At 41.4% G+C, this 26,298-nt stretch overlaps 1 protein-coding gene across 9 annotated transcripts in view; it reads right to left on the reverse strand.

Annotated features, from left to right (window-relative positions):
- Positions 1-26,298, reverse strand: part of dcun1d4 (DCN1, defective in cullin neddylation 1, domain containing 4 (S. cerevisiae)) — a 115,418-nt gene that overhangs the window by 44,565 nt on the left and 44,555 nt on the right. For all 9 annotated transcript variants that reach the window (XR_011588954.1, XR_011588953.1, XM_070870074.1 and 6 more), the window contains 5 exons: positions 17,787-17,826; positions 11,760-11,877; positions 4,094-4,188; positions 3,528-3,598; positions 1,020-1,111 (listed from right to left, as the gene is read on the reverse strand). Coding sequence is in view for 7 of the 9 variants with exons in the window: in XM_070870074.1 (XP_070726175.1) it covers positions 1,020-1,111; positions 3,528-3,598; positions 4,094-4,188; positions 11,760-11,877; positions 17,787-17,826 (416 nt within the window). In the remaining 2 variants the exon portion in view is untranslated. The remainder of the gene's footprint in view (positions 1-1,019; positions 1,112-3,527; positions 3,599-4,093; positions 4,189-11,759; positions 11,878-17,786; positions 17,827-26,298) is intronic.

Here is a 26,298-nt window from a genome sequence, read left to right on the forward strand (position 1 = left end):
CGTTTCACGCCCCAAAAAGTCATTTTTACACCCCGCCGAGATGCTAAATGGGGCGCAAATGAGCCGAAAATCCAGTCCACTAGCTCGTGGAAGGTCTGAATTCTTGATGTAGCCCAGTGCATTAGTCCGGTAACATATTGTACCCTCATGATTCCTATTCCATGAAAAGTTTTCAAATTCACATGGGCCAACTAGTGAAGGGGTGCATCACCTTGCTAATGCCTTCACTTACACTCTCCAAGTAACATCTGCATCTAACACAGACATGGAATACTGCCATTCTTTTGAAGAATAATAATTTGTATAAAACATTGGTTATGCCACAGTTGGGGGTACTGTATACAGTTTTGGTCAATAAATAATGGGAAAGAAATTGGTGATGAGCAGTGACTTCAATGAAGCAGAACATTTTTTTTTTTTTTAAAAAGTGCTCATTTACACAAGGGTTGTTAGTGTTGGAGAGTGGCACTCTTCTCATTTTAGCCAGCCAGTATTGTTAATGAGCACTCTTAGATCATATATAGCACAACCAGATTCAAAGTATCCTCTACTCTGCTGCAACAACGTGCCTCAGCCCCAACCTCAAGAGTATGACATTTTTTCTCATTTCCTATACCAGCCATCCTGTGGCCCCTGAGCAATATTGCCAATTACTGCTGAATTAGGGATAATGTGTTGTAGGCTGATGCCCACTAGGAATTAAATGAAATGCTGCCCAAACACATCGCACATAGGACCCTTACAACCAGCAGAGAAGACAATGTGGATCTAGTAGCATTAGAGGCATAATGAATTGAAATAGTCTTATTCTATACTTAATTGTTCTTAATGCAGAAATTCACCATAAAAAATGTATTCTGAAGAGATGTAGTTGAATAGCAGAGTTTTAAAAATTAACCATAGCTCTAGCCATTAGAGAGTTAAATGCTAATAATCTTAACAGCTGACAAAGCACAACTTTAAAGTTAACAGCCAACTATTTCAAAATAAAATGGATTCAAACCAAAAGCATTTCATACTGTAATAAGGTCATTCCCTTCAACCATTCTTGTAGAGTGAAGTAACCCATGCTCTGGGCATCCAACTTCCAGGCAAGCACCAACATCACCACCTACAATAAGTACAACAGATCAATAATGGTATAGAAATATAGGCTTTTAAAAAAAAAAGGTTGTTGGCCAATCAGATTCTCAAGAATATTTAATAGTTTATAATTAAATGAAGTTTGATACCCACCTGGGTCTTAGTCGCTGCAATAACTTTGAGATCATTTACATGCAATAGCCCCAGTCATTAAAAAAGCCCCTTTTATTGCATTTTGCAGATTCAGCCCTTCTATACCTCAATTCTTTATCGCCATAAAATAATGCAAATGGAACAAGTATTTTCTTAGTCTCTGGCTTATAAAAGCAACATACCCTGAACTTCCAACAAGAATATTTCCAACAGTACTGCATTCTAATTGAATTCTTCCCCCAAAAGATGAAGAAACTGTCTTCAGGAGGGTCTTTTTGATTGAGACAACCAATGCTACCCATTGGTTTGGGAATTTGTAAAGATATTAAAGTTATAATATTGCAGAAGGTAAAAGAACAAGGTCAATCTACTGGTGCCATGATAATAGTTCTACTCAAGGTTCTCCTTTTGTGAAGGAAAATCTTTTTCTAAAAGGGCAGCAGATGGGAGCTTTATATGGGTTTCTGTGGATGAAAAAGAGTTCCCAGGAAAAAGACCGAAGGGAGTTTCACTTGTTGAACAAGTTTTAAAAATGAGTAACAAACAATTAGACTTAGGAATATTTATTTCTATAGATTTTTGAATGAAAACATGTTGAGTGCAAAACTCACACATAAATTACTTGGCACAACAAGGTGCAATGCAATTTATTAAGTTAAAGTGTTACAACTGAAGATCCTGGATTAGTGACTATCTTTAGATGTTAGTGCAGAGACGCTCAGCAACTTTTCCCAGCCAGGTCTCCAACATCAGCCCTCACTATACATTGGAATATTTTTTTTTAATCAAATGGGAAGGGAGAAAAAGGCAACGGATTATTATTTATTTTTTTTAAACAATTTTAATTGGTTATTGTAAAGGAGACTCATTAAATGGGAGCAAGGATTGGGACGGAGAGTTGAGGCAAAAAAGGGGTACAGGTTTACAACTATTAAAAATAGTATACCTCTGTTTGGTTGCACTTGAACATTCTTTCCCTTTCAAACAATTTGGAACACCCAATCTGGAATTATAATAGGCTTATTACAATTAGTTATATCGGTAATTGAAAGGGGTGGGAGTGGAGGAAGATAAAGGGAATTAGAAACAGGATGGGCCGAAATGGCCTCCTTTTGCGCTGTAAATTTCTATAAGATTAGGAGTATTGCTTGTGAGGAGGATAAAACACCAACATGAACTGATTGGCTCGTTTCCATGTTGTAATCTCCAAGTAATTCTATGGCTGGAGTGGACAAAGAAAGTTAGATAGAAATCATCATCATCATCATAGGCAGTCCCTTGGAATCGAGGAAGACTTGCTTCCACTCTTAACATGAGTTCTTAGGTGGCTGTACAGTCCAATACGAGAACCAGTCTCTGTCACAGGTGGGGCAGATAGTCGTTGAGGGAAGGGGTGGGTGGGACTGGATTGCCACACGCTCTTTCCACTGCCTGCGCTTGATTTCTGCATGCTCTCGGCAACGAGACTCAAGGTGCTCAGCGCCCTCCCGGATGCACTTCCTCCACGGAGGGCGGTCTTTGGCCAGGGTTTCCCAGGTGCACATGGAGGCTTTGAGTGTGTCCTTGTAACGTTTCCACTGCCCACCTTTGGCTTGTTTGCCATGAAGGAGTTCAGAGTAGAGCACTTGCTTTGGGAGTCTCGTGTCTGGCATGCGAACTATGTGGCCTGCCCAGCGGAGATAGAAATACAAATATAATAGCTGACTGCTATTATATTATATATAATAGCTGACTGGCATTATATAGGGACAGCTGATTTGCCCACTGTCAGCACCAAACATTTACTGAGTACTCTTCTATGGATGCAGCTTTCCTGCAGAAGCTGCACATTTATCCTTATTTGAATAATTGACTGGTAAGAACACCTTTTTGGGCTGCAATTTTATCCCACTTAGAAGGGTTGGTTTGTGGTTAGTGGTTAGTCAGTCAGGAGAAATAAGGCTTGTTTCCAGACCCCAAAGGACATAGTTTCACTCCCAGAGAGCAGATCTGTAGCCATTTGAGTGAACTGTTTTGCCTTCTAGGCAGATGCAGTTTTAGTTGTACATCTTATGCTGTGCAGCTGTGACCATCTGGGCTTCATGCAGTGCTCCTATTTTATTCTCTAAAGTGCCGAAAAGACACTGCCAAAGCAATGATATTCATGGTCTTGGAACGGCCTTCAGAGATCACTTAAAATTCATAAATATAAAACGTTGATATATATAACACTTTCAACAAAAGTCAAGTCTCTAGTTATATTAAGCATCTGCTCATTGTTTTACTACTGAATTGTTTCCACAAGCACTTACATTTTCAGGTTCAACTCCAATGTCTTCACAGAATTTCTCCATGTCTTCAGGACCGATGACATCATCACTACCTACAACATAGCACAGTACTTAAGATATTTTGTTGCAATATTTCCCAAGCTAATTAGGACAGTAATGAGCAGTTTCTCCAAACTAATTTCTGTTGATGGCAAATCGCCTTAAAATTGTAATATTCTATCAACACAGTTTAAATGTTGAGCAGCAGTTTCAAAATAGTACATTGGTGCAGACAGTTGAATCATTGCCATATGATATGCATATTTGTGATTTAGTGACAAAAGGCACATTAGCGATCAAAATTTTAGTAAGTCTGTTTGATTACATTATCCGATCTGAAATGATCAATGCTGCTTGGGCCAAAATTAAACTTGGTCGCATACATGTACATTTTTAAAAGCATAAATTACTATTTGTCCAGGGCCCAAGAGTATTTGACTTTTAAGCAAATAGGTGCATTGGAGATGCTCTCCAACAAACAACATGCCAGGGAACTCTTAGGGGCATATTAGTTAGTCAACATTGAACTCTGTAGCATTTAAACACACCTGCATACTCATAAAACCACTCTAAGCATCGCTTGCTGGAGAACCCCTCCTCTTCAGGTTTCATCCTAGTTGAGTCTGGTTTCCTGTACATGGTGCTGTAGAAAAAACAAATGGAAGATTAGACTAAATATGCCTAACTTCATACAATGTAAACAGCTTATCTTAAATGATCATCCATTACTAGTTAGTTACCTGATTTTTCACATTATTTAGAACATTTGGAAGTATATGCCTTTAAATATGGAAAGTTTTCTGGGCATGAATAGTGCTTTGTCACCAAGGGCAAAACGTTTTCCCAACAGCCCGCTCCTCACAAGAGCAAGGCCATCTGTTGTAGACTCAGGAACTGTGGTGGACCACTGTCTACTTCGGACAGCAGCTCTGTGAGATAGAGAGAGTCAATAGACACCGAACTCCAAAAATCATGCTAAAAGTAAATGTAATACAAAAATGAGAAGCCATTTGGCCCAACATTTCTACAAACCATCCATTCTTTGTCCATTAGACTCTACCCAATTTATTTAATCTCAAGGGATATTTCAACAGAATTTAAATTTCATGTAGAGTGAGTGATCCATAGATCCCACATAAATTCCAACTTGTCTAAACCTCACTATCCTGTCCCACACAAAGTCGCATTCCTGAATATCCCTGGACTCTCATGCCTCCATACCATTCAAAATCTTCCTTCTCATTTACAAGTTTTTTTTTGGCCTTGTCCTGTTTGACCACTACAACTTCTTCCAGCATCCATGCCAGCAACCCCCATTCTTCTGATATTAACTCTCTTTGCCTGTCCTCTCTCTTCCCCCTCCAGTCTTGTGGCAGACCCTTCAGCTGCCTTGGTCTCACTCTAAACTTGTGCCCTGAATCTCTCCACCAAGATATCCCTCTCACAATCTTCAAAAGCAGCCTCAAAACATACCTCTTCAACCTTGCCTTTAGTCATTTAAAATCTTCTGCTATTCATGTTGGTTTTCACATCTCTGAAGCACATTAGCATATATTACTAAAATAAGGGACAATGCAAATATAAGTAGTTGCAGCTCTTGTTCTTCTTGGTGATAGAGGCTGCATGTGAGGGTGGTGCTGTCGAAGTAACCTTGTTGTATTGCTGCATTGTATCGTGTAGATAGTAAACACTGCAGCCACAGTGTGTCGGTGGTGAAAGGAGTGAATATAGAGTCCAGCAGCAGGGGCACCATTCAAGTGAACTGCTCTATCCTGGATGGTACCAAGCTTCTTGACCATTGTTGAAGCTATTTAGGGGAGAGGTTGAGTATTGCATCAAACTCCTGACTGGAGCCTTGCAAATGGTGGAAAGGCTTTGAGGGGTCAGATAACCAATTATAAAAAGGTAGCAACTACATCTTTAAATTTACCAACTTGTGGAAGTTTACTAAATCAACCTAAGCCAGTGCGAAGTTATATAGCAGTCCAAAGGGAAATGAGAGGGTCTAAAAGTACTATATTGTTGCACTCTACATCAGCGCCATGTATTCAGAGCTGAAGCAAGTGCCATGTAACAAAGTGGAAAACCTAGTATTTTGTTTCTATAGATTAAGCACCGTAGTCCTTAGTCCTGTGGAAACTAGGCACCCATATGGCAACCTAATTGCCTGCATCAATTAGTCATTCACTCTTCAATCAGCATCCATAAGTCTGTAGAAAAAGATGAAAGCTATACTCCTGGTCATATGAAATTGTACAATCTCCTTTGTCAAAAAGAGTGCATAAAAGATTGCACTATGCATATATTGGGCATTAAGAAGCAAGTCTTGATATTGAGAAACTGCTGGCTGAAATTGAGAGTCTGTGCAGGTTTGTATAGTACAATAATCAAGTCTTATTTCATAAGTTAACACAAGAATCTGATTGGAGTTTCTGGGTATGTATTGAGAGGTAGTCCATAAAGTCATGAGAGCTCAAACCATAAGTCCAAGTACAAAATGCAAATGTGAAGCTTCTGAGTCAGACTGTAGGAAGCCACAAGGGTTTGACCCGAGCATTCATTGCTGGTTTGCAGGGCATGTCTGCTGAAGTGATCTGCCACTCAAAATTGGACTATAATGACCATTATCTGAGTCAAAGAGGACTCAAATCCACAATGTCAAACTACTCCCTCAATCAGGTTATGGCTAATAATTTTACAAAGAAGTGAACTGTCTGGAATGAATGAAAAAGTGTAATGCAGCTGGAAGTCCAGACCTCAGCTTTCAGTGGGATGAGCAATGACAAAAGCAACAGAGATGAAAAACAGCCAAATTACTCAAATACAGAAGCACCTACAGGTTGAACTTCCCTTATCTGGAACCCTTGGGACCTGGCCTGTTCTGCAGAAGGGATTTTTCCGGACGAGGGGTGGTCACATTAAATTGGATAGTCTAGGTACTGAGCAAGGGGATATCGGGGCTGGCTGGCTTGGGAGTGCGGCAGAGAGATCATGGGGGTGGATTGCAGGGTCAGGCCAGCGATTGCGGGAGTAGGCAGTGAAGGATTTCAAGTCAGTGTTCTACGCATGTGCCACCCGGTGGCCGGGAATGGTTCTGGACGAGGGGGGTCCAACCTGTATATAGTTGTCTTCTGCATCTGACCCTGCACTGGATGACAAAAAGGGAACATCTATTTTCTCAAGCTTTGATGTTTTTGGGCAAGGCTCAGGTAAATTGGGTGGCAGTGCCAAAGGCAGCATCTTCAGCATAAGCCCTCATCATCAGCTGTTCCAAATAAAGACAAGCAATGACAGTCTGGAAGAAAAAAAACAAAAATTTAACAGGAAAAGACTATTAGAGCTAACAAGTCTTTCCATTTGATAGCTCTACTCAGTCATCTCTCCTATCCCTCAATCTCTTCCTGGAAATCCATCCATTTCCTTTGAACGTGCTTACACTGTCTGCTTCAACACCTTCCCTGGTAACTTATGCTACAAGCCTATTAACATTTAGGTGAAAAACCTCCAACCAATTTCCACAATGTTTGATAGATCACCTCTGCTTCAAGTGAAAGAGACAAAGTTTTTGAAGCGTTTTAAGCTTTTTGTTTCACCCGAATGAAGGCAAGTAAAATGAACACAATGTAACAAAGGGGTGAGTGAGTGCTAAATATGCTCTACTTGTGAACAATTTTCTATCTCAAAACTAACCACTATATAACATACGGAGTTACTTCTCCACAAACACAGACCGAAAAAAATCGTATGATCAAAATATAACTGAATATTTGCCGGTCAAGATTATTTAAAACAAAATTATTTTCATTAAGGTTTTCTCTCATATCAACATGAAAGATAAGGATGGAAGAAAAATTGAAGGAGGCCATTTGCAGTTTAAAAAAAATATCTGATGTACTGCATGAAGGAGAAGTTAGTATAATTTAACTAATATGGCAGGGGGATGGGAACCAATGCAGGGAGACAGAGGGAAACAAAATGGAGACAGAAGCAAAAGACAGAAAGGAGATGAGTAAAAGTGGAGGGCAGAGAAACCCAAGGCAAAAAACAAAAAGGGTCACTGTACAGCAAAATCCTAAAGGGTCAAAGTGTAATAAAAAGGCAAGCATGAAAGCTCGGTGCCTCAATGCGAGGAGTATTCGGAACCCAGGAGAGGGCTCTGAGCTAGTTAGAGTGGGTGAGAGCTCAGATGAACAGGACCCCAAGAAAGAATGCAAAAGGCAGGAGGCAACAGAGCAGAGTAGCACTGGGGCAAGTGTAAACCACAAGGTGATAGGAAGGGACAATATGTATGAATATAAAGGGGCTGCAGGAGGGGTCAAAACTAAAAATCATGGTTTAAAAACTAGTATTAAAACACTACCTAAACGCACGCAGCATTCGAAATAAAGTAAATGAGTTGACGGCACAAATCATTACAAATGGGTATGATTTGGTGGCCATTACAGAAACGTGGTTGCAGGGTGGCCAAGACTGGGAATTAAACATACAGGGGTATCTGACAATTCGGAAGGATAGACAAGAAGGGAAAGGAGGTGGGGTAGCTCAGTTAATAAAGGATATCAGGGCAGTTGTGAGAGACGATATTGGCTCTAATGAACAAAATGTTGAATCATTGTGGGTGGAGATTAGAGATAGTAAGAAAAAGTGTCACTGGTGGGCATAGTTTATAGGCCCCCAAATAATAACTTCACGATGGGGCGGGCAATAATCAAGGGAATAATGGAGGCATGTGAAAAAGGAACAGCAGTAATCATGGGGGATTTTAACCTACATATCGATTGGTCAAACCAAATTGCACGGGGTAGCCTTGAGGGGGAATTCATAGAATGCATACAGGATTGTTTCTTAGAACAGTATGTTACAGAACCTACAAAGGAGCAAGCTATCTTAGATCTTGTCCTGTGTAATGAGACAGGAATAATAAACGATCTCCGAGTAAAAGATCCTCCAAGAATGAGTGATCACAGTATGGTTGAATTTGTAATACAGATTGAAGGTGAGGAAGTAGTGTCTCAAACGAGCGTACTATGCTTAAACAAAGGGGACTACAGTGGGATGAGGGCACAGTTGGCTAAAGTCGATTGGAAACACAGACTAAACGGTGGCACAATTGAGGAACAGTGGAGGACTTAAGGAACTCTTTTAGTGCTCAACAAAAATATATTTCAGTGAAAAAGGGCGGTAAGAGAAGGGATAACCAGCCGTGGATAACCAAGGAAATAAAGGAGAGTATCAAATTAAAAACCAATGCGTATAAGGTGGTCAAGGTTAGTGGGAAACTAGCAGATTGGGAAAATTTTAAACGACAGCAAAGAATGACGAAGAAAGCAATAAAGAAAGGAAACATAGAAAATAGGTGCAGGAGCAGGCCATTCAGCCCTTCTAGCCTGCACCGCCATTCAATGAGTTCATGGCTGAACATGAAATTTCAGTACCCCGTTCCTGCTTTCTCGCCATACCCCTTGATCCCCCGAGTAGTAAGGACTTCATCTAACTCCCTTTTGAAAGATAGATTACGAAAGTAAACTTGCGCAAAACATAAAAACAGATAGTAAAAGCTTTTACCGATATATAAAACGGAAAAGAGTGACGAAACTAAATGTTGGTCCCTTAGAAGATGAGAAAGGGGATTTAATAATGGGAAATGTGGAAATGGTGGAGACCTTAAACAATTATTTTGCTTCGGTCTTCACAGTGGAAGACACAAAAACCATGCCAAAAATTGCTGGTCACGGGAATGTGGGAAGGGAGGACCTTGAGATAATCACTATCACTAGGGGGGTAGTGCTGGACAGGCTAATGGGACTCAAGGTAGACAGGTCCCCTGGTCCTGATGAAATGCATGCCAAGGTATTAAAAGAGATGGGTGAAGTTATAACAGATGCATTGGTTATAATCTACCAAAATTCTCTGGACTCTGGGGAGGTACCCTCGGATTGGAAAGCAGCTAATGTAACGCCTCTGTTTAAAAAAAGGGGGCAGACAAAAGGCAGGTAACTATAGGCCGGTTAGTTTAACATCTGTAGTGGGAAAAATGCTTGAAGCTATCATTAAGGAAGAAATAGCGGGTCATCTAGATAGGAATAGTGCAATCAAGCAGACGCAACATGGATTCATGAAGGGGAAATCATGTTTAACTAATTTACTGGAATTCTTTGAGGATATAACGAGCATGGTGGACAGAGGTGTACCAATGGATGTGGTGTATTTAGATTTCCAAAAGGCATTCAATAAGGTGCCACACAAAAGGTTACTGCAGAAGATAAAGGTACGCCGAGTCAGAGGAAATGTATTAGCATGGATAAAGAATTGGCTAGCTAACAGAAAGCAGCGAGTCGGGATAAATGGGTCCTTTTCGGGTTAGTGGTGTGCCACAGGGATCGGTGCTGAGACCACAACTGTTTACAATATACATAGTTGACCTGGAAGAGGGGACAGAGTGTAGTGTAACAAAATTTGCAGATGACACAAAGATTAGTGGGAAAGCGGGTTGTGTAGAGGACACAGAGAGGCTGCAAAGAGATTTAGATAGGTTAAGCGAATTGGCTAAGGTTTGGCAGATGGAATACAATGTTGGAAAGTGTGAGGTCATCCACCTTGGGAAAAAAAACAGTAAAAGGGAATATTATTTGAATGGGGAGAAATTACAACATGCTGCGGTGCAGAGGGACCTTGGGGTCCTTGTGCATGAATCCCAAAAAGTTTGCAGGTGCAGCAGGTAATCAGGAATGCAAATGGAATGTTGGCCTTCATTGCGAGAGGGATGGAGTACAAAAGCAGGGAGGTCCTGCTGCAACTGTACAGGGTATTGGTGAGGCTGCACCTGGAGTACTGCATGCAGTTTTGGTCACCTTTCTTAAGGAAGGATATACTAGCTTTGGAGGGGGTACAGAGACGATTCACTAGGCTGATTCCGGAGATGAGGGGGTTACCTTATGATGATAGATTGAGTAGACTGGGTCTTTACTCGTTGGAGTTCAGAAGGATGAGGGGTGATCTTATAGAAACATTTAAAATAATGAAAGGGATGGACAAGATAAAGGCAGAGAGGTTGTTTCCACTGGTCGGGGAGACTAGAACTAGGGGACACAGCCTCAAAATACGGGGGGGGGCCAATTTAAAACAGAGTTGAGAAGGAATTTCTTCTCCCAGAGGGTTGTGAATCTGTGGAATTCTCTGCCCAAGGAAGCAGTTGAGGCTAGCTCATTGAATGTATTCAAATCACAGATAGATAGATTTTTAACCATTAAGGGAATTAAGGGTTACGGGGAGAGGGCGGGTAAGTGGAGCTGAGTCCACGGCCAGATCAGCCATGATCTTGTTGAATGGCGGAGCAGGCTCGAGGGGCTAGATGGCTTACTCCTGTTCCTAATTCTTATGTTCTTATGTTATGTTCTTAAGGTGAGGCATTCCTATGCTTTAGCCTAGTTCCCCTACTTCTTCATTTGAGTAGCACATGCACATTTTCTTGGGGGGGGGGCGGGAGAACACTCAGTGTAACAACTGATTATTCAGACACCCCTTGCGTCATTTGATTATCTAAACTCTATACTCCAACAGGAACTTGAAGTGTAATAAAGCAGCAATTATCCCACGAGTAGCTTGTAACATGAAGAAATTCATCATCATCATAGGCAGTCCCTCAAAACGAGGATGACTTGCTTCCACACCAAAAAGGGATGAGTTCACAGGTGTTTCAATGAAGGACCCAATATTCCAGGTCCCAAACTACATCCTGAAGGGTGGAAGATGCCTGGGGTGGTGGTTGGTGTGCAACGGCCACCACACGTTAAAAAAATCCATGCACAAGCATCTTCCAGAAGAAATTAGAGTCTTCTGGGAGTAACTGGGTGCTCACTTCTGCCCAACCTAATTGAAGCAGTATCTTGTGGATCCTATAGCTTTACTTCTTCCCATTAGCATCTACAGCACCGTTTATTTGATGGCAGACATAACTCATTACCTTTATTTGTATTATACATGTCAGAGTACCTGTCCTTTTGATTTCTCAGAAAGTGGGAAAATTATTTTCACATAAGTGACTAGGAAAGATTCTAGATGTGTAGCAAGGTTGTAAAGTGTTAAATGAAAATAATGTTTTATTTCAATTTACAGGACAAATTCACAGTTTGAAGGAAGGAGGGAAACATCAATATTTTAGCAATTTGTTGGGGATATTTAGCTTTCATTCTTTTCACAAAACTAAAAACATACCCATCATGCCTGCTTTTTTTAGCTGTCAGATCATCTGCTACTGTGGGTCTCCTCTTTTTCCTGGGTGGCATTCCCTTGTTACAGCAGTCGGAGGGGCAACTGCAAGACCGAAGATTTCCTGCATAATAAAATTATAAATACAAATAACCACCATACTCCGCTACATATACACAGTAATAATTACAATATACCAATATTTAAGTATTCGATATCCCCAACAGCAAGATTATACACAGAATAACCTACCCAAGCGATTAATTTCAAATAGTGATTCTTCCAGATGTACACTGCATAATAAATCAGGGTAGAAGGAAGAAAATTCAAGTTGGAATGGTATCTCAGGCTTTTTCCTTTTTGAGATAGTAGCATGTACTCAATAGTTAATTTCTTCTACAAATTATTAGCTTGATCTATCAGGCAGCTATAACCAAGGTGCAATTAGAAAGAAGGAAAGGAAAGAACTCGCATTCATACAGAGCCTTTCACAAACTCAGGACATTCCAAAGAGCTTTACAGCAATTAATTACTTTGAATTGTAGTCACTGTTGTAAGATAGGGAATCACAGCAACCAATTTGCACACAGCAAGGTCCCACAAACAGCAATGAGATCATAGAATAACAGAACAGGAGGCCTTTTGGCCCATTGTGCCTGTGCCAAAGATATATGAACAGATAATCTGTTTTAGTGATGCTGGTCAAGAGATAAACATTGGCCCGGACACAAGGAAGTAGTCCACTGCTTTTTTAGGACCTTTTACATTCACCCGAGAGGGCAGACAGTGCCTCGGTTTCCTCATCTAAAAGACACCACCACCAACAGAACAGCAATCCTCGAATACTGCATTGATGTGTCAGCCTAAATCATGTGCTCAAATCTATGGATTGGGACTCAAGAATTAGGAGCAGGGGTAAGCCATAAAGCCCCTCGAACCTGCTCCGCCAATCAATAAGTTCATGGCTGATCTTCAACCTCAACTCCACTTTCCCGCCAGATCCTATATCACTTGATTCCCCTAGAATCCAAAAATCTATCTATCTCAGCTTTGAATATATTCAACAACTCAGAAACCACAGCCCTCTGGGGTAGAGAATGCCAAAGATTCACAACTCAGTGAAGAAATTCCTCCTCATCTCAGTCTTAAATTGCCAATCGTTGATCCTGAGACTATGCCCCCAGTTCCAGACTCTCCAGCCAGGGGAAACAACCTCTCGGCATCTATCCTGTCAATCCCCCTCAGATCACCTCTCATTCTTCTAAACTCCAGCGTTTATAGACCCAATCTACTGAGGGGAGACCTGATTGAGGTGTATAAAATTATGAGGGGCCTGGATAGAAAGGACTGGTTTCCCATGGCAGAGGGATTAACAACCAGGGGACATAGATTTAAAGTAACTGGGAGGAGATTTAGAGGAGATATGAGGGAAAATTTCTTCACCGAGAGGGTAGTGGGGGTCTGGAACTCACTGCCTGAAAAGGGTGGTAGAGACAGAAACCTTCACATTTAAAAAAATACTTGGATGTGCACTTAGTGCCGTAACCTACAGGGCTATGGACCAAGAGCTGGAAAGTGGGATTAGGCTGGATAGCTGTTGGTCGGCCGGCGCAGATACGATGGGCCGAAATGGCCTCCTTCTGCGCTGTAAATTTCTATGATTCTATGAATATCGCCTCATAGGACAACCCTCTCATCCCAGGGATCAATCTAATGAACCTTCGTTGCACCACCTCTAGGGCAAGTATGACCTTCCTCAGAAAAGGAGACCAAAACTGTGCACAGTATTCCAGGTGCAGTCTCATCAAAGCCCTGTACAATTGTAGTAAGACTTCCTTACTCTTGTACTCCAACCCCCTTGCAATAAAGGCCAACATGCCATTTGCCTTCCTAATTGCTTGCTGTACCTGCATACTAACTTTCTATGCTTCCTGTATGAGAAAATCTAAATCTCTCTGAACACTAACTTTTAATAGCTTCTCACCATTTAAAAAAATATTCTGTTTTCCTATTCTTCCTGCCAAAGTAAATAACCTCACAGTTCCCCACATTATACTCCATCTGCCACATTATTGCCCAATCATGTCACCAGTCTATATCCCTTTGCAGGCTATGTATGTTCTCCTCATAGCTTACTTTCCCACCTAGCTTTGTACCATCAGCAAACTTGGATACATTGCACTCGATCCGATCATCCAAGTAATTAATATAGATTGTAAATAGCTGAGGCCCCAGCACTGCTCCTTGCAGCACCCCTCTAGTTACAGCCTGCCAACCGGAAAGTGACCCATTTATCTCTACTCTTGGTTTTCTGTCCGTTAACCAATCCTCTATCCATGCTAATATATTACCTCCAATCTCATGAGCCCTTATCTTGTGTAGCAATCTTTATATATGATACCTTATCGAATGCCTATTGGGCTTGAAACCCACAATCTTCTGACCTCAGAGGTGTGAATGCTAGGTCAATTGAAATGTTCAAGGATGTGATCAATATATTTTTATTTGGCGAGGGCATTAAAAAGTGGGTGGAGTGGGAAGGTGGTAAATGGAGTTGATGTATAGATCAGTCATGATCTAACTGAATGGCCAACAGGCTTGAGGGACTGAATGTCCTACTCCTGGTCCTATGTAACTGAATAGAGCCAAAAAAATAAATTTCCACAGATATTAAACTTCATTCACAAGCAGCTACAACTACTCCACGCAATGGAGGCTGGACTTTTTGCTTCTGTGCTCACCAGCCCATGAATTTCTACCCATTTGCTTTCAATAGGTGGAAAATTGTGGGCTGATGAGCACAGAAGCAGACAACTCTGGCTCATATCTTTATAACAATTGTGAACAATTAAATATTTCCCACAGATGTCACGCATATTTGATCATGGAACTAAATGTTAAGCTGAAAGCCATATATTAGGTCCCTTTCAGAGATTTCTTTTTTGCAGAATCTTCCCTTTCTATAAACACCACAACATAAACGAAGCTACCTTTAGTTGCATATAGGTTGATACTGGCAATGAATGATTTGGAGGGAGTGGGTTAGAAGAAGTCACCACTAATCCTCATTTTAACAAAATAAAGTTACAAAGAATCCAACTTTTTCCAAAGGAAAACTAATTTCTGCATAAATATCAGTGCTAATGGCCATAAGTGGAACTTCTCCCAACTATATAAAAAGGAACTGAATTAGCACCTGTAAAAGGTAGCCATTAACCCTGAATATTAAATCAATCATTCTTTGCAACAGTTTTTTTTTTAAAAAGAGGGCCACTAATGGTATCTCTTTTCAAACTGAAATGCAAAATAAACCAAACAAGTAATTTTTAACAAGAAATATGAAAGGTAACCAATAAGGATTATCCTACATTTATCCACCACATTAACTGCACCCTCTAATGAGTATGCTCACATTTTTTCCTCAGACAGCAGGTGTTAGAAACGGAGGACGACTGTGCCAGAGGAGTGAGTGGTCTTGTGATTGGGGTGGGGTGTGTTGCACCCCCCCTCAAATCAGTACATGACCAGCGGGGTAATTTGCATCCTCGGATCTACCTACCTTTCTTCCGCCACATTCCCGGGCCACAGGAATCATCTCTTTGCCAGATTTTTCATGCTGCCCTCCCCCTCTGCTGTAACCATGTACACTTCCTCTGGACCCATCTTTCGTTCCTATACTTTTCATTTTCACTTTTTCTTCCCTTGCATCAGCATCACTTTTTTCAGTTAATCATGCCTGCCCTGTATCCAATCACAGACTCTTCCGTTTGATTTTTCCTGCCCTCTTTTCCCTGGCTCTGTACTTGCTTAAAAGTTATTCATCTCCAAATCTTCCGGTTCTGACGAAATGTCATCGACCTGAAACATTAACTCTGTTACTCTCTCCACAGATGCTGCCTGACCAAACATTCTTTCAGAACAGTAACCAACATTTCAAACCCGATTTTCACCACCTCTTAGAATCTATTCTTGGAACGTGGGAAATGCTGGCAAGGCCACATTTATTGACTATCTCTAATTTCCCTGGTAGTATGCCTTCTCCATGACTGTGGTGGTAATGATGTACCGACAATGATGTTAGGTAGGGAATTCCAGGATTGTGAATCAACAATTAGTGTCCCTGTGACTGAAGGAGAGCTTAGAAGTTATAAGGTTCCCATGATATTGCCGTTGTCCTTCTCAGTGGTAGTAGTTGCAGACCTGAGAGTTGCAGTCAAGGCAAGCTTAGTAAATTGTAGTAGTGCTTCCTATAAATAGTACATACTACAACCACAGTGTACCAGTGGTGCACGGACTGGGTAGATTCCAGTGGTGGGCGCACCGATCAAGTGGACTCTTCTGTCCTGATGGTGCTGAGCTTCTTGCGTGCTGTTGTGACTGCAAATATCCAAAAGAATGAAGAGTATTCCATCACACTCCTGACTTCAGCCTCCTTGATGGTGGAAAGGTTTGAGGGATCAGGAAGTGTGCCACTCATTGTAAAATACCCCAGCCTCAGCCCTGTTCTTGTAGTCACAATCTTGATATGACTGGTCCAGTTAAGCGTCTGGTCAATGGGGACCCCCAGGATGTTGATGGCAGTGCTAGTGATGATATTGAAAGTCAGGGGGGGATGGTTGAGCCTCATCATATTCGAGATGGTCTTTGCCAGATGTTTATGTGGCACAAATGTTGCCTGCCACTGGTAGTCCAAGCATAGATATTGGTCACGTGCTTCTGTAGAGTGCTCCAGCCTTTCCTGATAGATACATCCTCTCAACTCTGGTATTATCCTTGTGGACCTTTTTTGCATCTTCTCAAGTGCCTCTTTATCCTTTTTATTATAATATGGAGACAATAACCATTCACAGTACTTCAAGTGTGGTCTTACCAAGGTTTTATACAAGTTTAACATAACTTCTTGCTTTTCAATTCTATCCCTCTAGAAATGAATACCAGTGGTTGGTTTGCTTTTTGTTTTTAAAATGGCCTTATTAACCTGCGTCACAACGTTTAGTGATGTGTGTCTTTACCCTTGGATCCCTTTGCTCCTCTACTCCAGTTGTCTTGTATTTAGTTGCGTTCTTCCTCAGTATTAATTTTACACCCCAATTTGGCGTCATCCACACATTTTTAAATTGTACTTCCGATTTCCAAGTCCAAATCTTTAAGGTCAATTATGAACAACAGTGGTTCCAACAGATTCCTGTGGAACACCACTTCACACCTTTTGCCAGTCTGAGTAGCTCTGATGAAGGGTCATTGACGTTAACTCTGTTTTTCTCTCCACAGATGATGCCTGACCCGCTGAGATTTCCAGCATTTTCTCTTTGATTTCAGATTCCAGCATCCGCAACATTTTGCTTTTTTTTTCCTGTTTGAGTAGCACCCCTTAACCCTTACCTCTGTTTTCAGTTTAGTAGCCCGCTTACGCTTCATTCCGCTACTTGTTCCCTGACTCCACATGCTCAAGATGGCCAGACTTGATGCTGAATATTTATTACATTTTGTGCCCTTGCTTCCTTAGTGCTTCCTCCAAGTGATGTTCAACATCAAGGCGTTCTGATTCATCAATTAAGGGGAAGGCAATAGCTGGTAATCTCTGACAGGATGTCCCCTCAAATCTTCTCATTAAACATTGCTTCCATTAGCCAAGGAACTGAGTCCCAAAGCCATCACATATATGTACCATATATATGATGGCCTTGTCTAGACTGGCATCAGGAAGTCAAAAAGGACCTGCAATCAAACTGCTAGTTACTTTTCAGCATTCCAAGTCTTAGCATTAACCAAACCCATAAGTGAGCTACATTTCATCAATCATAGCAAGACACACCTTGTGCTAACTATACAAATAAATATCTGCACATCTGTGCACAGCAATAAGCATAACCCACATAAATTTTCAAAAGCAATGTCGTTGGAGTTGTCCCCTTCAGAGCCAGCAACATATAACTATTAATCCCTCTATACATTGAGTCTGGATGTCAGCAAAAACACTTTCACAGTGACTATTCCATTGGCTTAGGGCAGGAAGGAAAATCGCACACATACCTGATTGCTGGTCGTCTTGGCCAACGTCTTCTGTCAAGTTCTGTAATAAAAGGGAGAAGGCAAGTTGTGCAAATCTTCAGATTTACAGCAATGCATCTTGGAATATAATTCACCATGCAACACTTGTTACAGTGCAGTTTAACCTTAAAGCAAAGGCTCCCAAACTTTCTTGCTGAAATTCTTGTCCCACGCACTCTTTCTACCTGCCCACTCACCTAAACCCAGTAACTTGGAACATGTCTTGGGCCAATTGGAACACTTAATTTGTAATGGCAGCTATAAATTCAGGCAAGGATCTTTCTGGACTGGAGCAAAGTTTAACATCAGCTTCAACAAATTGACTGGGATTCAAATATTCTGTGCTGAGATCATCCGTAATGCATCCCCTCTGGCTATGCAAGAGGTGGTACTTGTTACTGGTTAGTTTAGACCAGCCCATCCTGCTTGCCTCCCCCTTCCCGTTTGGGAACCTCAACATTAAAACATCCAGGAACTAAACTGGTTATGATATAAGCTAGCTATTCTTTAGATTTTAAATTATTACATTAATTATACAATTTGCATAGTTTACCAAAGTTTAGCATTTTCTGTCCACAGCTTTGCTCTCTTTAAAGTGTTTATTAAAAAAAGTTTCCTAAACAAATGGACAATCCTTACATACCTTGTACTTAAACGCTAATGCTTAAGGTTACACACTGATCCATGAAGGTGCCCCCTTCTACATTTCTGTGTATTAAATGCTGCCATTGTCATTGTTAGATCTTTTTAAAAAAAAAAGTGTGCTCATGGAGATACTCCAGTATTCTGAACAGAGCGACAATGAAGCCTATGCAAAATCATCATGTATTTGGTTAACAGATCTTCAATGCTAGAAATTGGTTTCAGCCCATTTAGGGCCAAAATAAATGACGCTCTCAAGAGTGCATGTCAGAAGCCGGATGCCAGAGTTGCAGGCGCCAAATGCATGTTAGTCAGTTGGCTCCCCACCAATTTGGGCCAAATGCAACGGCGGTGGCAGAACAGGAGGGGAGCAGAAAGGGCTGGCAGTGTCCCTCAAGATTGCTATGGAGCCAGAAGGAGCAGGAGTGCTCCTTTGGCTCCACATAGGTGTTAAAAGTTAAGGCTAGTTAAAAGAAGCTTACCCTTTTATTGGCGGTCCCTTTAAAGACTGATTAGGCGGCAGCAAGAACAGGAAAACCTGAGCAGAGCAAGTTCTGAGAGGGGTCCTTAAATGAATGTTAGGCCCCTTATTAACATATGCAAAGGCCCCAATGCCTGTTTAAGGTGGCCACCAGTGACACCCAACTATTGCCCGAGCCAATATGACACCACACGTATTTTAGACACTCTTGGGGCACAGGACATAGTTCCGCAAAATTGGACCCTTTTTAAATCCCAATTTCGTGCCAAAAAACAGGTGCAACGAGATCCAATTTCTACCCCAATTAGTCAAAAGAAAAGGCAAGAGTTCACATACAAGCTGTACTTTAAAATATTTTCAAATTTTCAACTTTTACAAAGGGTATCTGAAGGTTACAGTTGAGCTATCCTCTGCTCTTTTTATGGAGCACAATTATTTTCGATCTCTGGACTCACTCACCAAGCAACTGTACACAGTTTGAGGGGAAGAGCTCCTATCACAATTTTAAAAAATTACAAGATAATGTATATATTAATAGCCAATGAATGACCAGTTAATCTGTTAGGTGGTGGTGGTTGAGGGATAATGTTGGCTAGATCACTTGAAAAGAGCCATGGAATCTTCACAGCTATCTGAACAAGGCATTTAACATCTCATCCGAAAGATGGCATCTCTGACAATGCAGCACTCAGTAATGCACGGAAATATCAGCCTTGATCGTGTGCTCAAGTCCTGGAATGGGGTGTGAACCCACAACCTTCTGACTTAGAGATGAGAGTAACATTACTGAAACAAGCCGACACTTCAACAAGTCATGATTAAGCATATTATACAAATACTTAATACCTTATGATCCATGAAAATCTTTCACTTAGAAAAACTACCTTTAGGCAAGGTCTAAAGACATAGTCCATTGGATATTTCACCAACCATATTTCCAGATACGACTTTCAGAAGAAAAGCTTGCTTTTATCCAACTATTACTTTTCTTATATTGTACATCATTCATGTTTATGTGGCTACATAGCATGGAATTAGTATTTCAATCACTATGCAAATCAATAAACTATTAACCACATCCACATATTTGTTAAAGTGTATGTTATTAAAAATGTGTGGATTTTGCTAGCAGTTTGAAATACAGTGCGATTGCAGTAATGAATTGCTAAGGCTGCAAGCATTAGATTATTCCCCAACCCTTAACAAGTTGACAATTTGTTCAATATACTCACCAACATAAATCAAAGGTTTACAGACAAATTGCATCAGCTTCAATTAAATAGTGTTTAATTAAGTGTTGTAAGAATCAATTGGCAGAATGTGTCAATCCAGAAATATTATCCAAACCCGTTAAAAACTGCTTGCTATAATTTAATATTTATACTCATAGTATGTCAAATTCTTTCATACTTCATTTTTTATTTTACATTGGAAATATATGTTTTAATTGCTTTGTAATATGAAGCCAAGTTTGATTCAACAAGCAGATTACTGCAAGTAGGGTCATCGTAAATCCTCTGAAGCATTTAACTATGAAGGAGCAACTTACTGAAAAAGTAGAGCTTCCATATCATAGGGGACAAAGTCCATTTAGGGGAACTGTTGTCAAACCAGCTAACAGTTTTATAAAATATCCAAAATTTGCTGTTTTATCCCTTTTTCAAAAAACTATGATTTATAGTCATCAGCAAAATATTTCACTCAACTGTTCCCGAGCGCACTATGGAGTTATTAACAAATCTGCAGTCAGATGACAATACATTTATCAAAAAGGGACATTTTCAAAGAAAAATTAAGAAAAAAAAAAAGAGTATGGGGGAAGGAATTCAGTAATGATTTTTAAGTTCCTATTTACAAGAAAGATTTTTGTTTTACAAACCGGAAATTGCTTTTCAAATATGAAACCAAACTGAGTGAATTCACAACGCGGGTACTGTGGAAACTAAGCTTGAGCCAGCAACTAACTGCACTTAGAAAAGTAGGTACGATATCACAGGCCTGCCAGTGCTAAAGAATCTTACGCAAACACAAGCCACTGCTTTGGAAAAACAAATTCACACCCTAGAAAAAATTTTGCCACGGTTATTTTTCCATTTCTTCTATTCTCAAGGACATGATGCAAAGTGCAACTTTTAAGATTAAGATCTTGCAGAGAAACCAGAGGATGTTGGAGCATTTACTGTTAATTGTATTTAATATAATGCTAAACCAGTGTTAGCCATGGCTCAGTGGAAGAGCTCTCACCTGAGTCAGAAGGCTGCACTGTCAGACATGCGGTCTTTCGGATGAGACTTTAAACCAAGGCCCCCCACATACTCTCTCAGGGATTTGTAAAAGGTCACACGACACTATTCGAAGAATAGCAGGGAAATTCTGGCCAATATTTATCCCTCAAACCATGAAGAAAACAGGTTATTTGGTCATTATCGCATTGCTGTTAGTGGGACCTTGCTGTGCGCAAATTAGCTGCCATAGCTCCTTACACTGCAAGTGACGAAACTTTAAAAAGTACTTCATTGGCTGTAAAGTGCTGTGGGGAGCCCTCAGATTGTGAAAGGCACTATATAAATGCAGTTCTTTGTTTCTTTCTTACTCAAAATAACTGCAAGATAAAGGTAGATCGAGGCTCTGTATCAACAGCACATATGGAAAAGTACAAATTTTGCAGCTGTGATAAATTCAAACTTAAGAACTGGTTGCTCCAAAAGGAAAACACTGCACCAGCTTTAGCAGTAAAATAACCATATCAGTAACTATAATGGTAAACTTCATTGATGCAGGCCCACTTTTACTTCCAAGCTGCAAGCTCTTCAACTACGAACATTCCACTCTGACTTTGTAGTCGCACAGAGAAACATAGAAAATAGGTGCAGGAGCAGGCCATTCAGCCCTTCTATCCTGCACCGCCATTCAATGAGTTCATGGCTGAACATGAAACTTCAGTACCCACTTCCTGCTTTCACGCCATACCCCTTGATCCCCCGAGTAGTAAGGACTTCATCTAACTCCCTTTTGAATATATTTAGTGAATTGGCCTCAACTACTTTCTGTGGTAGAGAATTCCACAGGTTCACCACTCTCTGGGTGAAGAAGTTTCTCCTCATCTCGGTCCTAACTGGCTGACCCCTTATCCTTAGACTGTGACCCTTGGTTCTGGACTTCCCCAACATTGGGAACATTCTTCCTGCATCTAACCTGTCTAAACCCATCAGAATTTTAAACGTTTCTATGAGGTCCCCTCTCATTCTTCTGAACTCCAGTGAATACAAGCCCAGTTGATCCAGTCTTTCTTGATAGGTCAGTCCCACCATCCCGGGAATCAGTCTGGTGAATCTTCGCTGCACTCCCTCAATAGCAAGAATGTCCTTCCTCAAGTTAGGAGACCAAAACTGTACACAATACTCCAGGTGTGGCCTCACCAAGGCCCTGTACAACTGTAGCAACACCTCCCTGCACCTGTACTCAAATCCCCTCGCTATGAAGGCCAACATGCCATTTGCTTTCTTAACCGCCTGCTGTACCTGCATGCCAACCTTCAATGACTGATGTACCATGACACCCAGGTCTCGTTGCACCTTCCCTTTTCCTAATCTGTCACCATTCAGATAATAGTCTGTCTCTCTGTTTTTACCACCAAAGTGGATAACCTCAAATTTATCCACATTATACTTCATCTGCCATTCATTTGCCCACTCACCTAACCTATCCAAGTCACTCTGCAGCCTCATAGCATCCTCCTCGCAGCTCACACTGCCACCCAACTTAGTGTCATCTGCAAATTTGGAGATACTACATTTAATCCCCTCGTCTAAATCATTAATGTACAATGTAAACAGCTGGGGCCCCAGCACAGAACCTTGCGGTACCCCACTAGTCACTGCCTGCCATTCTGAAAAGTACCCATTTACTCCTACTCTTTGCTTCCTGTCGGACAACCAGTTCTCAATCCACGTCAGCACACTACCCCCAATCCCATGTGCTTTAACTTTGCACATTAATCTCTTGTGTGGGACCTTGTCGAAAGCCTTCTGAAAGTCCAAATATACCACATCAACTGGTTCTCCTTTGTCCACTTTACTGGAAACATCCTCAAAAAATTCCAGAAGATTTGTCAAGCATGATTTCCCTTTCACAAATCCATGCTGACTTGGACCTATCATGTCACCATTTTCCAAATGCGCTGCTATGACATCCTTAATAATTGATTCCATCATTTTACCCACTACTGAGGTCAGGCTGACCGGTCTATAATTCCCTGCTTTCTCTCTCCCTCCTTTTTTAAAAAGTGGGGTTACATTGGCTACCCTCCACTCGATTGGAACTGATCCAGAGTCAATGGAATGTTGGAAAATGACTGTCAATGCATCCGCTATTTCCAAGGCCACCTCCTTAAGTACTCTGGGATGCAGTCCATCAGGCCCTGGGGATTTATCAGCCTTCAATCCCATCAATTTCCCCAACACAATTTCCCGACTAATAAAGATTTCCCTCAGTTCCTCTCCTTATTAGACCCTCTGACCCCTTTTATATCTGAAAGGTTGTTTGTGTCCTCCTTAGTGAATACCGAACCAAAGTACTTGTTCAATTGGTCTGCCATTTCTTTGTTCCCCGTTATGACTTCCCCTGATTCTGACTGCAGGGGACCTACGTTTGTCTTTACTAACCTTTTTCTCTTTACATACCTATAGAAACTTTTGCAATCTGCCTTAATGTTCCCTGCAAGCTTCTTCTCGTACTCCATTTTCCCTGCCCTAATCAAACCCTTTGTCCTCCTCTGCTGAGTTCTACATTTCTCCCAGTCCCCGGGTTCGCTGCTATTTCTGGCCAATTTGTATGCCACTTCCTTGGCTTTAATACTATCCCTGATTTCCCTTGATAGCCAAGGTTGAGCCACCTTCCCTTTTTTATTTTTACGCCAGACAGGAATGTACAATTGTTGTAATTCATCCATGCGGTCTCTAAATGTCTGCCATTGCCCATCCACAGTCAACCCCTTAAGTATCATTCGCCAATCTATCCTAGCCAATTCACGCCTCATATCTTCAAAGTTACCCTTCTTTAAGTTCTGGACCATGGTCTCTGAATTAACTGTTTCATTCTCCATCCTAATGCAGAATTCCACCATATTATGGTCACTCTTCCCCAAGGGGCCTCGCACAATGAGATTGCTAATTAATCCTCTCTCATTACACAACACCCAGTCTAAGATGGCCTCCCCCCTAGTTGGTTCCTCGACATATTGGTCTAGAAAACCATCCCTTATGCACTCCAGGAAATCCTCCTCCACCGTATTGCTTCCAGTTTGGCTAGCCCAATCTATGTGCATATTAAAGTCACCTATTATAACTGCTGCACCTTTATTGCATGCACCCCTAATTTCCTGTTTGATGCCCTCCCCAACATCACTATTACTGTTTGGAGGTCTGTACACAACTCCCACTAACGTTTTTTGCCCTTTGGTGTTCTGCAGCTCTACCCATATAGATTCCACATCATCCAAGCTAATGTCTTTCCTAACTATTGCATTAATCTCCTCTTTAACCAGCAATGCTATCCCACCTCCTTTTCCTTTTATTCTATCCTTCCTGAATGTTGAATACCCCTGGATGTTGAGTTCCCAGCCCTGGTCATCCTGGAGCCACGTCTCCGTAATCCCAATCACATCATATTTGTTAACATCTATTTGCACAGTTAATTCATCCACCTTATTGCGGATACTCCTTGCATTAAGACACAAAGCCTTCAGGCTTGTTTTTTTAACACCCTTTGTCCTTTTTGAATTTTGCTGTACACTGGCCCTTTTTGTTCTTTGCCTTGGGTTTCTCTGCCCTCCACTTTTCCTCATCTCCTTTGTCTTTTGCTTTTGCCTCCTTTTTGTCTCCCTCTGTCTCCCTGCATTGGTTCCCATCCCCCTGCCATATTAGTTTAACTCCTCCCCAACAGCACTAGCAAACACTCCCCCTAGGACATTGGTTCCGGGCCTGCCCAGGTGCAGAAGGTCCGGTTTGTACTGGTCCCACCTCCCTCAGAACCGGTTCCAATGCCCCAGGAATTTGAATCCCTCCCTGCTGCACCACTGCTCAAGCCACGTATTCATCTGCGCTATCCTGCGATTCATACTCTGACTAGCACGTGGCACTGGTAGCAATCCCGAGATTACTATTTTTGAGGTCCTACTTTTTAAATTTAGCTCCTAGCTCCTTAAATTCGTTTCCTAGGACCTCATCCCTTTTTTTACCTATGTCGTTGGTACCAATGTGCACCACGACAACTGGCTGTTCTCCCTCCCATTTCAGAATGTCCTGCACCCGCTGAGAGACATCCTTGACCCTTGCACCAGGGAGGCAACATACCATCCTGGAGTCTCGGTTGCGGCCACAGAAACGCCTATCTATTCCCCTCACCATTGAATCCTCTATCACTATCGCGCTCCCACTCTTTTTCCTGCCCTCCTGTGCAGCAGAGCCAGCCACGGTGCCATGAACTTGGCTGCTGCTGCCCTCCCCTGATGAGTCATCCCCCCCAACAGTACTCAAAGCGGTGTATCTGTTTTGCAGGGGGATGACCACAGGGGACCCCTGCACTACCTTCCTTGCACTACTCTTCCTGCTGGTCTTCCATTCGCTATCTGGCTGAGGACCCTTCTCCTGCGGTAAGACCAACTCACTACATGTGATACTCATGTCATTCTCATGACCAACACTATAGCAAACAAGTGCCAAAATATAACCAGAAAAGCTGAAATCCTTAAGAAAGTCCACCTCTATTTGTCACCATCAGCAGCTGCTCTACAAGGTTGAGTTATGGACTGTTTTTGGCACATTGCAAAGATAATTCACTTGGAATTGGTGAACACGGAACTTATGAAAGGAAAACAAGTAATTTCTGCAATAACACTCATCCAACTTGTGAAACTATTGCCCAAACATTATTTTCCACAACTGTGTTAGTGTAGACATTTACATTCAAATGTTAAATTCAAAGTCAACTACCAACTTGCTGAATAAAGTTGAATAAAATGCTCATTAAACTGTAAAATATGGACCTTCTTCACTAGTACCCAATACAATTCCTGCAAGTCTTCTATACTCTGCCAGGATCAAGTCACACGACACTTTTTTCTGGTTAGTTTTCTCCAGCTGCCACTGTGTCTGCCACTGTTCTACCCCCCAAAATGTATGCATATTCATTAAAGCAGTAGCCTGCAGATCAAATTGATAGAAAATCTGTGAGGATCATCTAGATACGAGCTCCTGTAATACAAACATCAAACACTGAACTTTTTGGAAGATTGATGAGGCATCAAAAAGGAGATTGATGATCAGCTTCACCAAGCAGGAGAAAGCAACTACTCCAAAACAGATGGCTTGG

The sequence above is a fragment of the Pristiophorus japonicus genome, chromosome 2 (genome assembly GCF_044704955.1).
Source record: "Pristiophorus japonicus isolate sPriJap1 chromosome 2, sPriJap1.hap1, whole genome shotgun sequence".
NCBI lineage: Eukaryota > Metazoa > Chordata > Chondrichthyes > Pristiophoridae > Pristiophorus > Pristiophorus japonicus.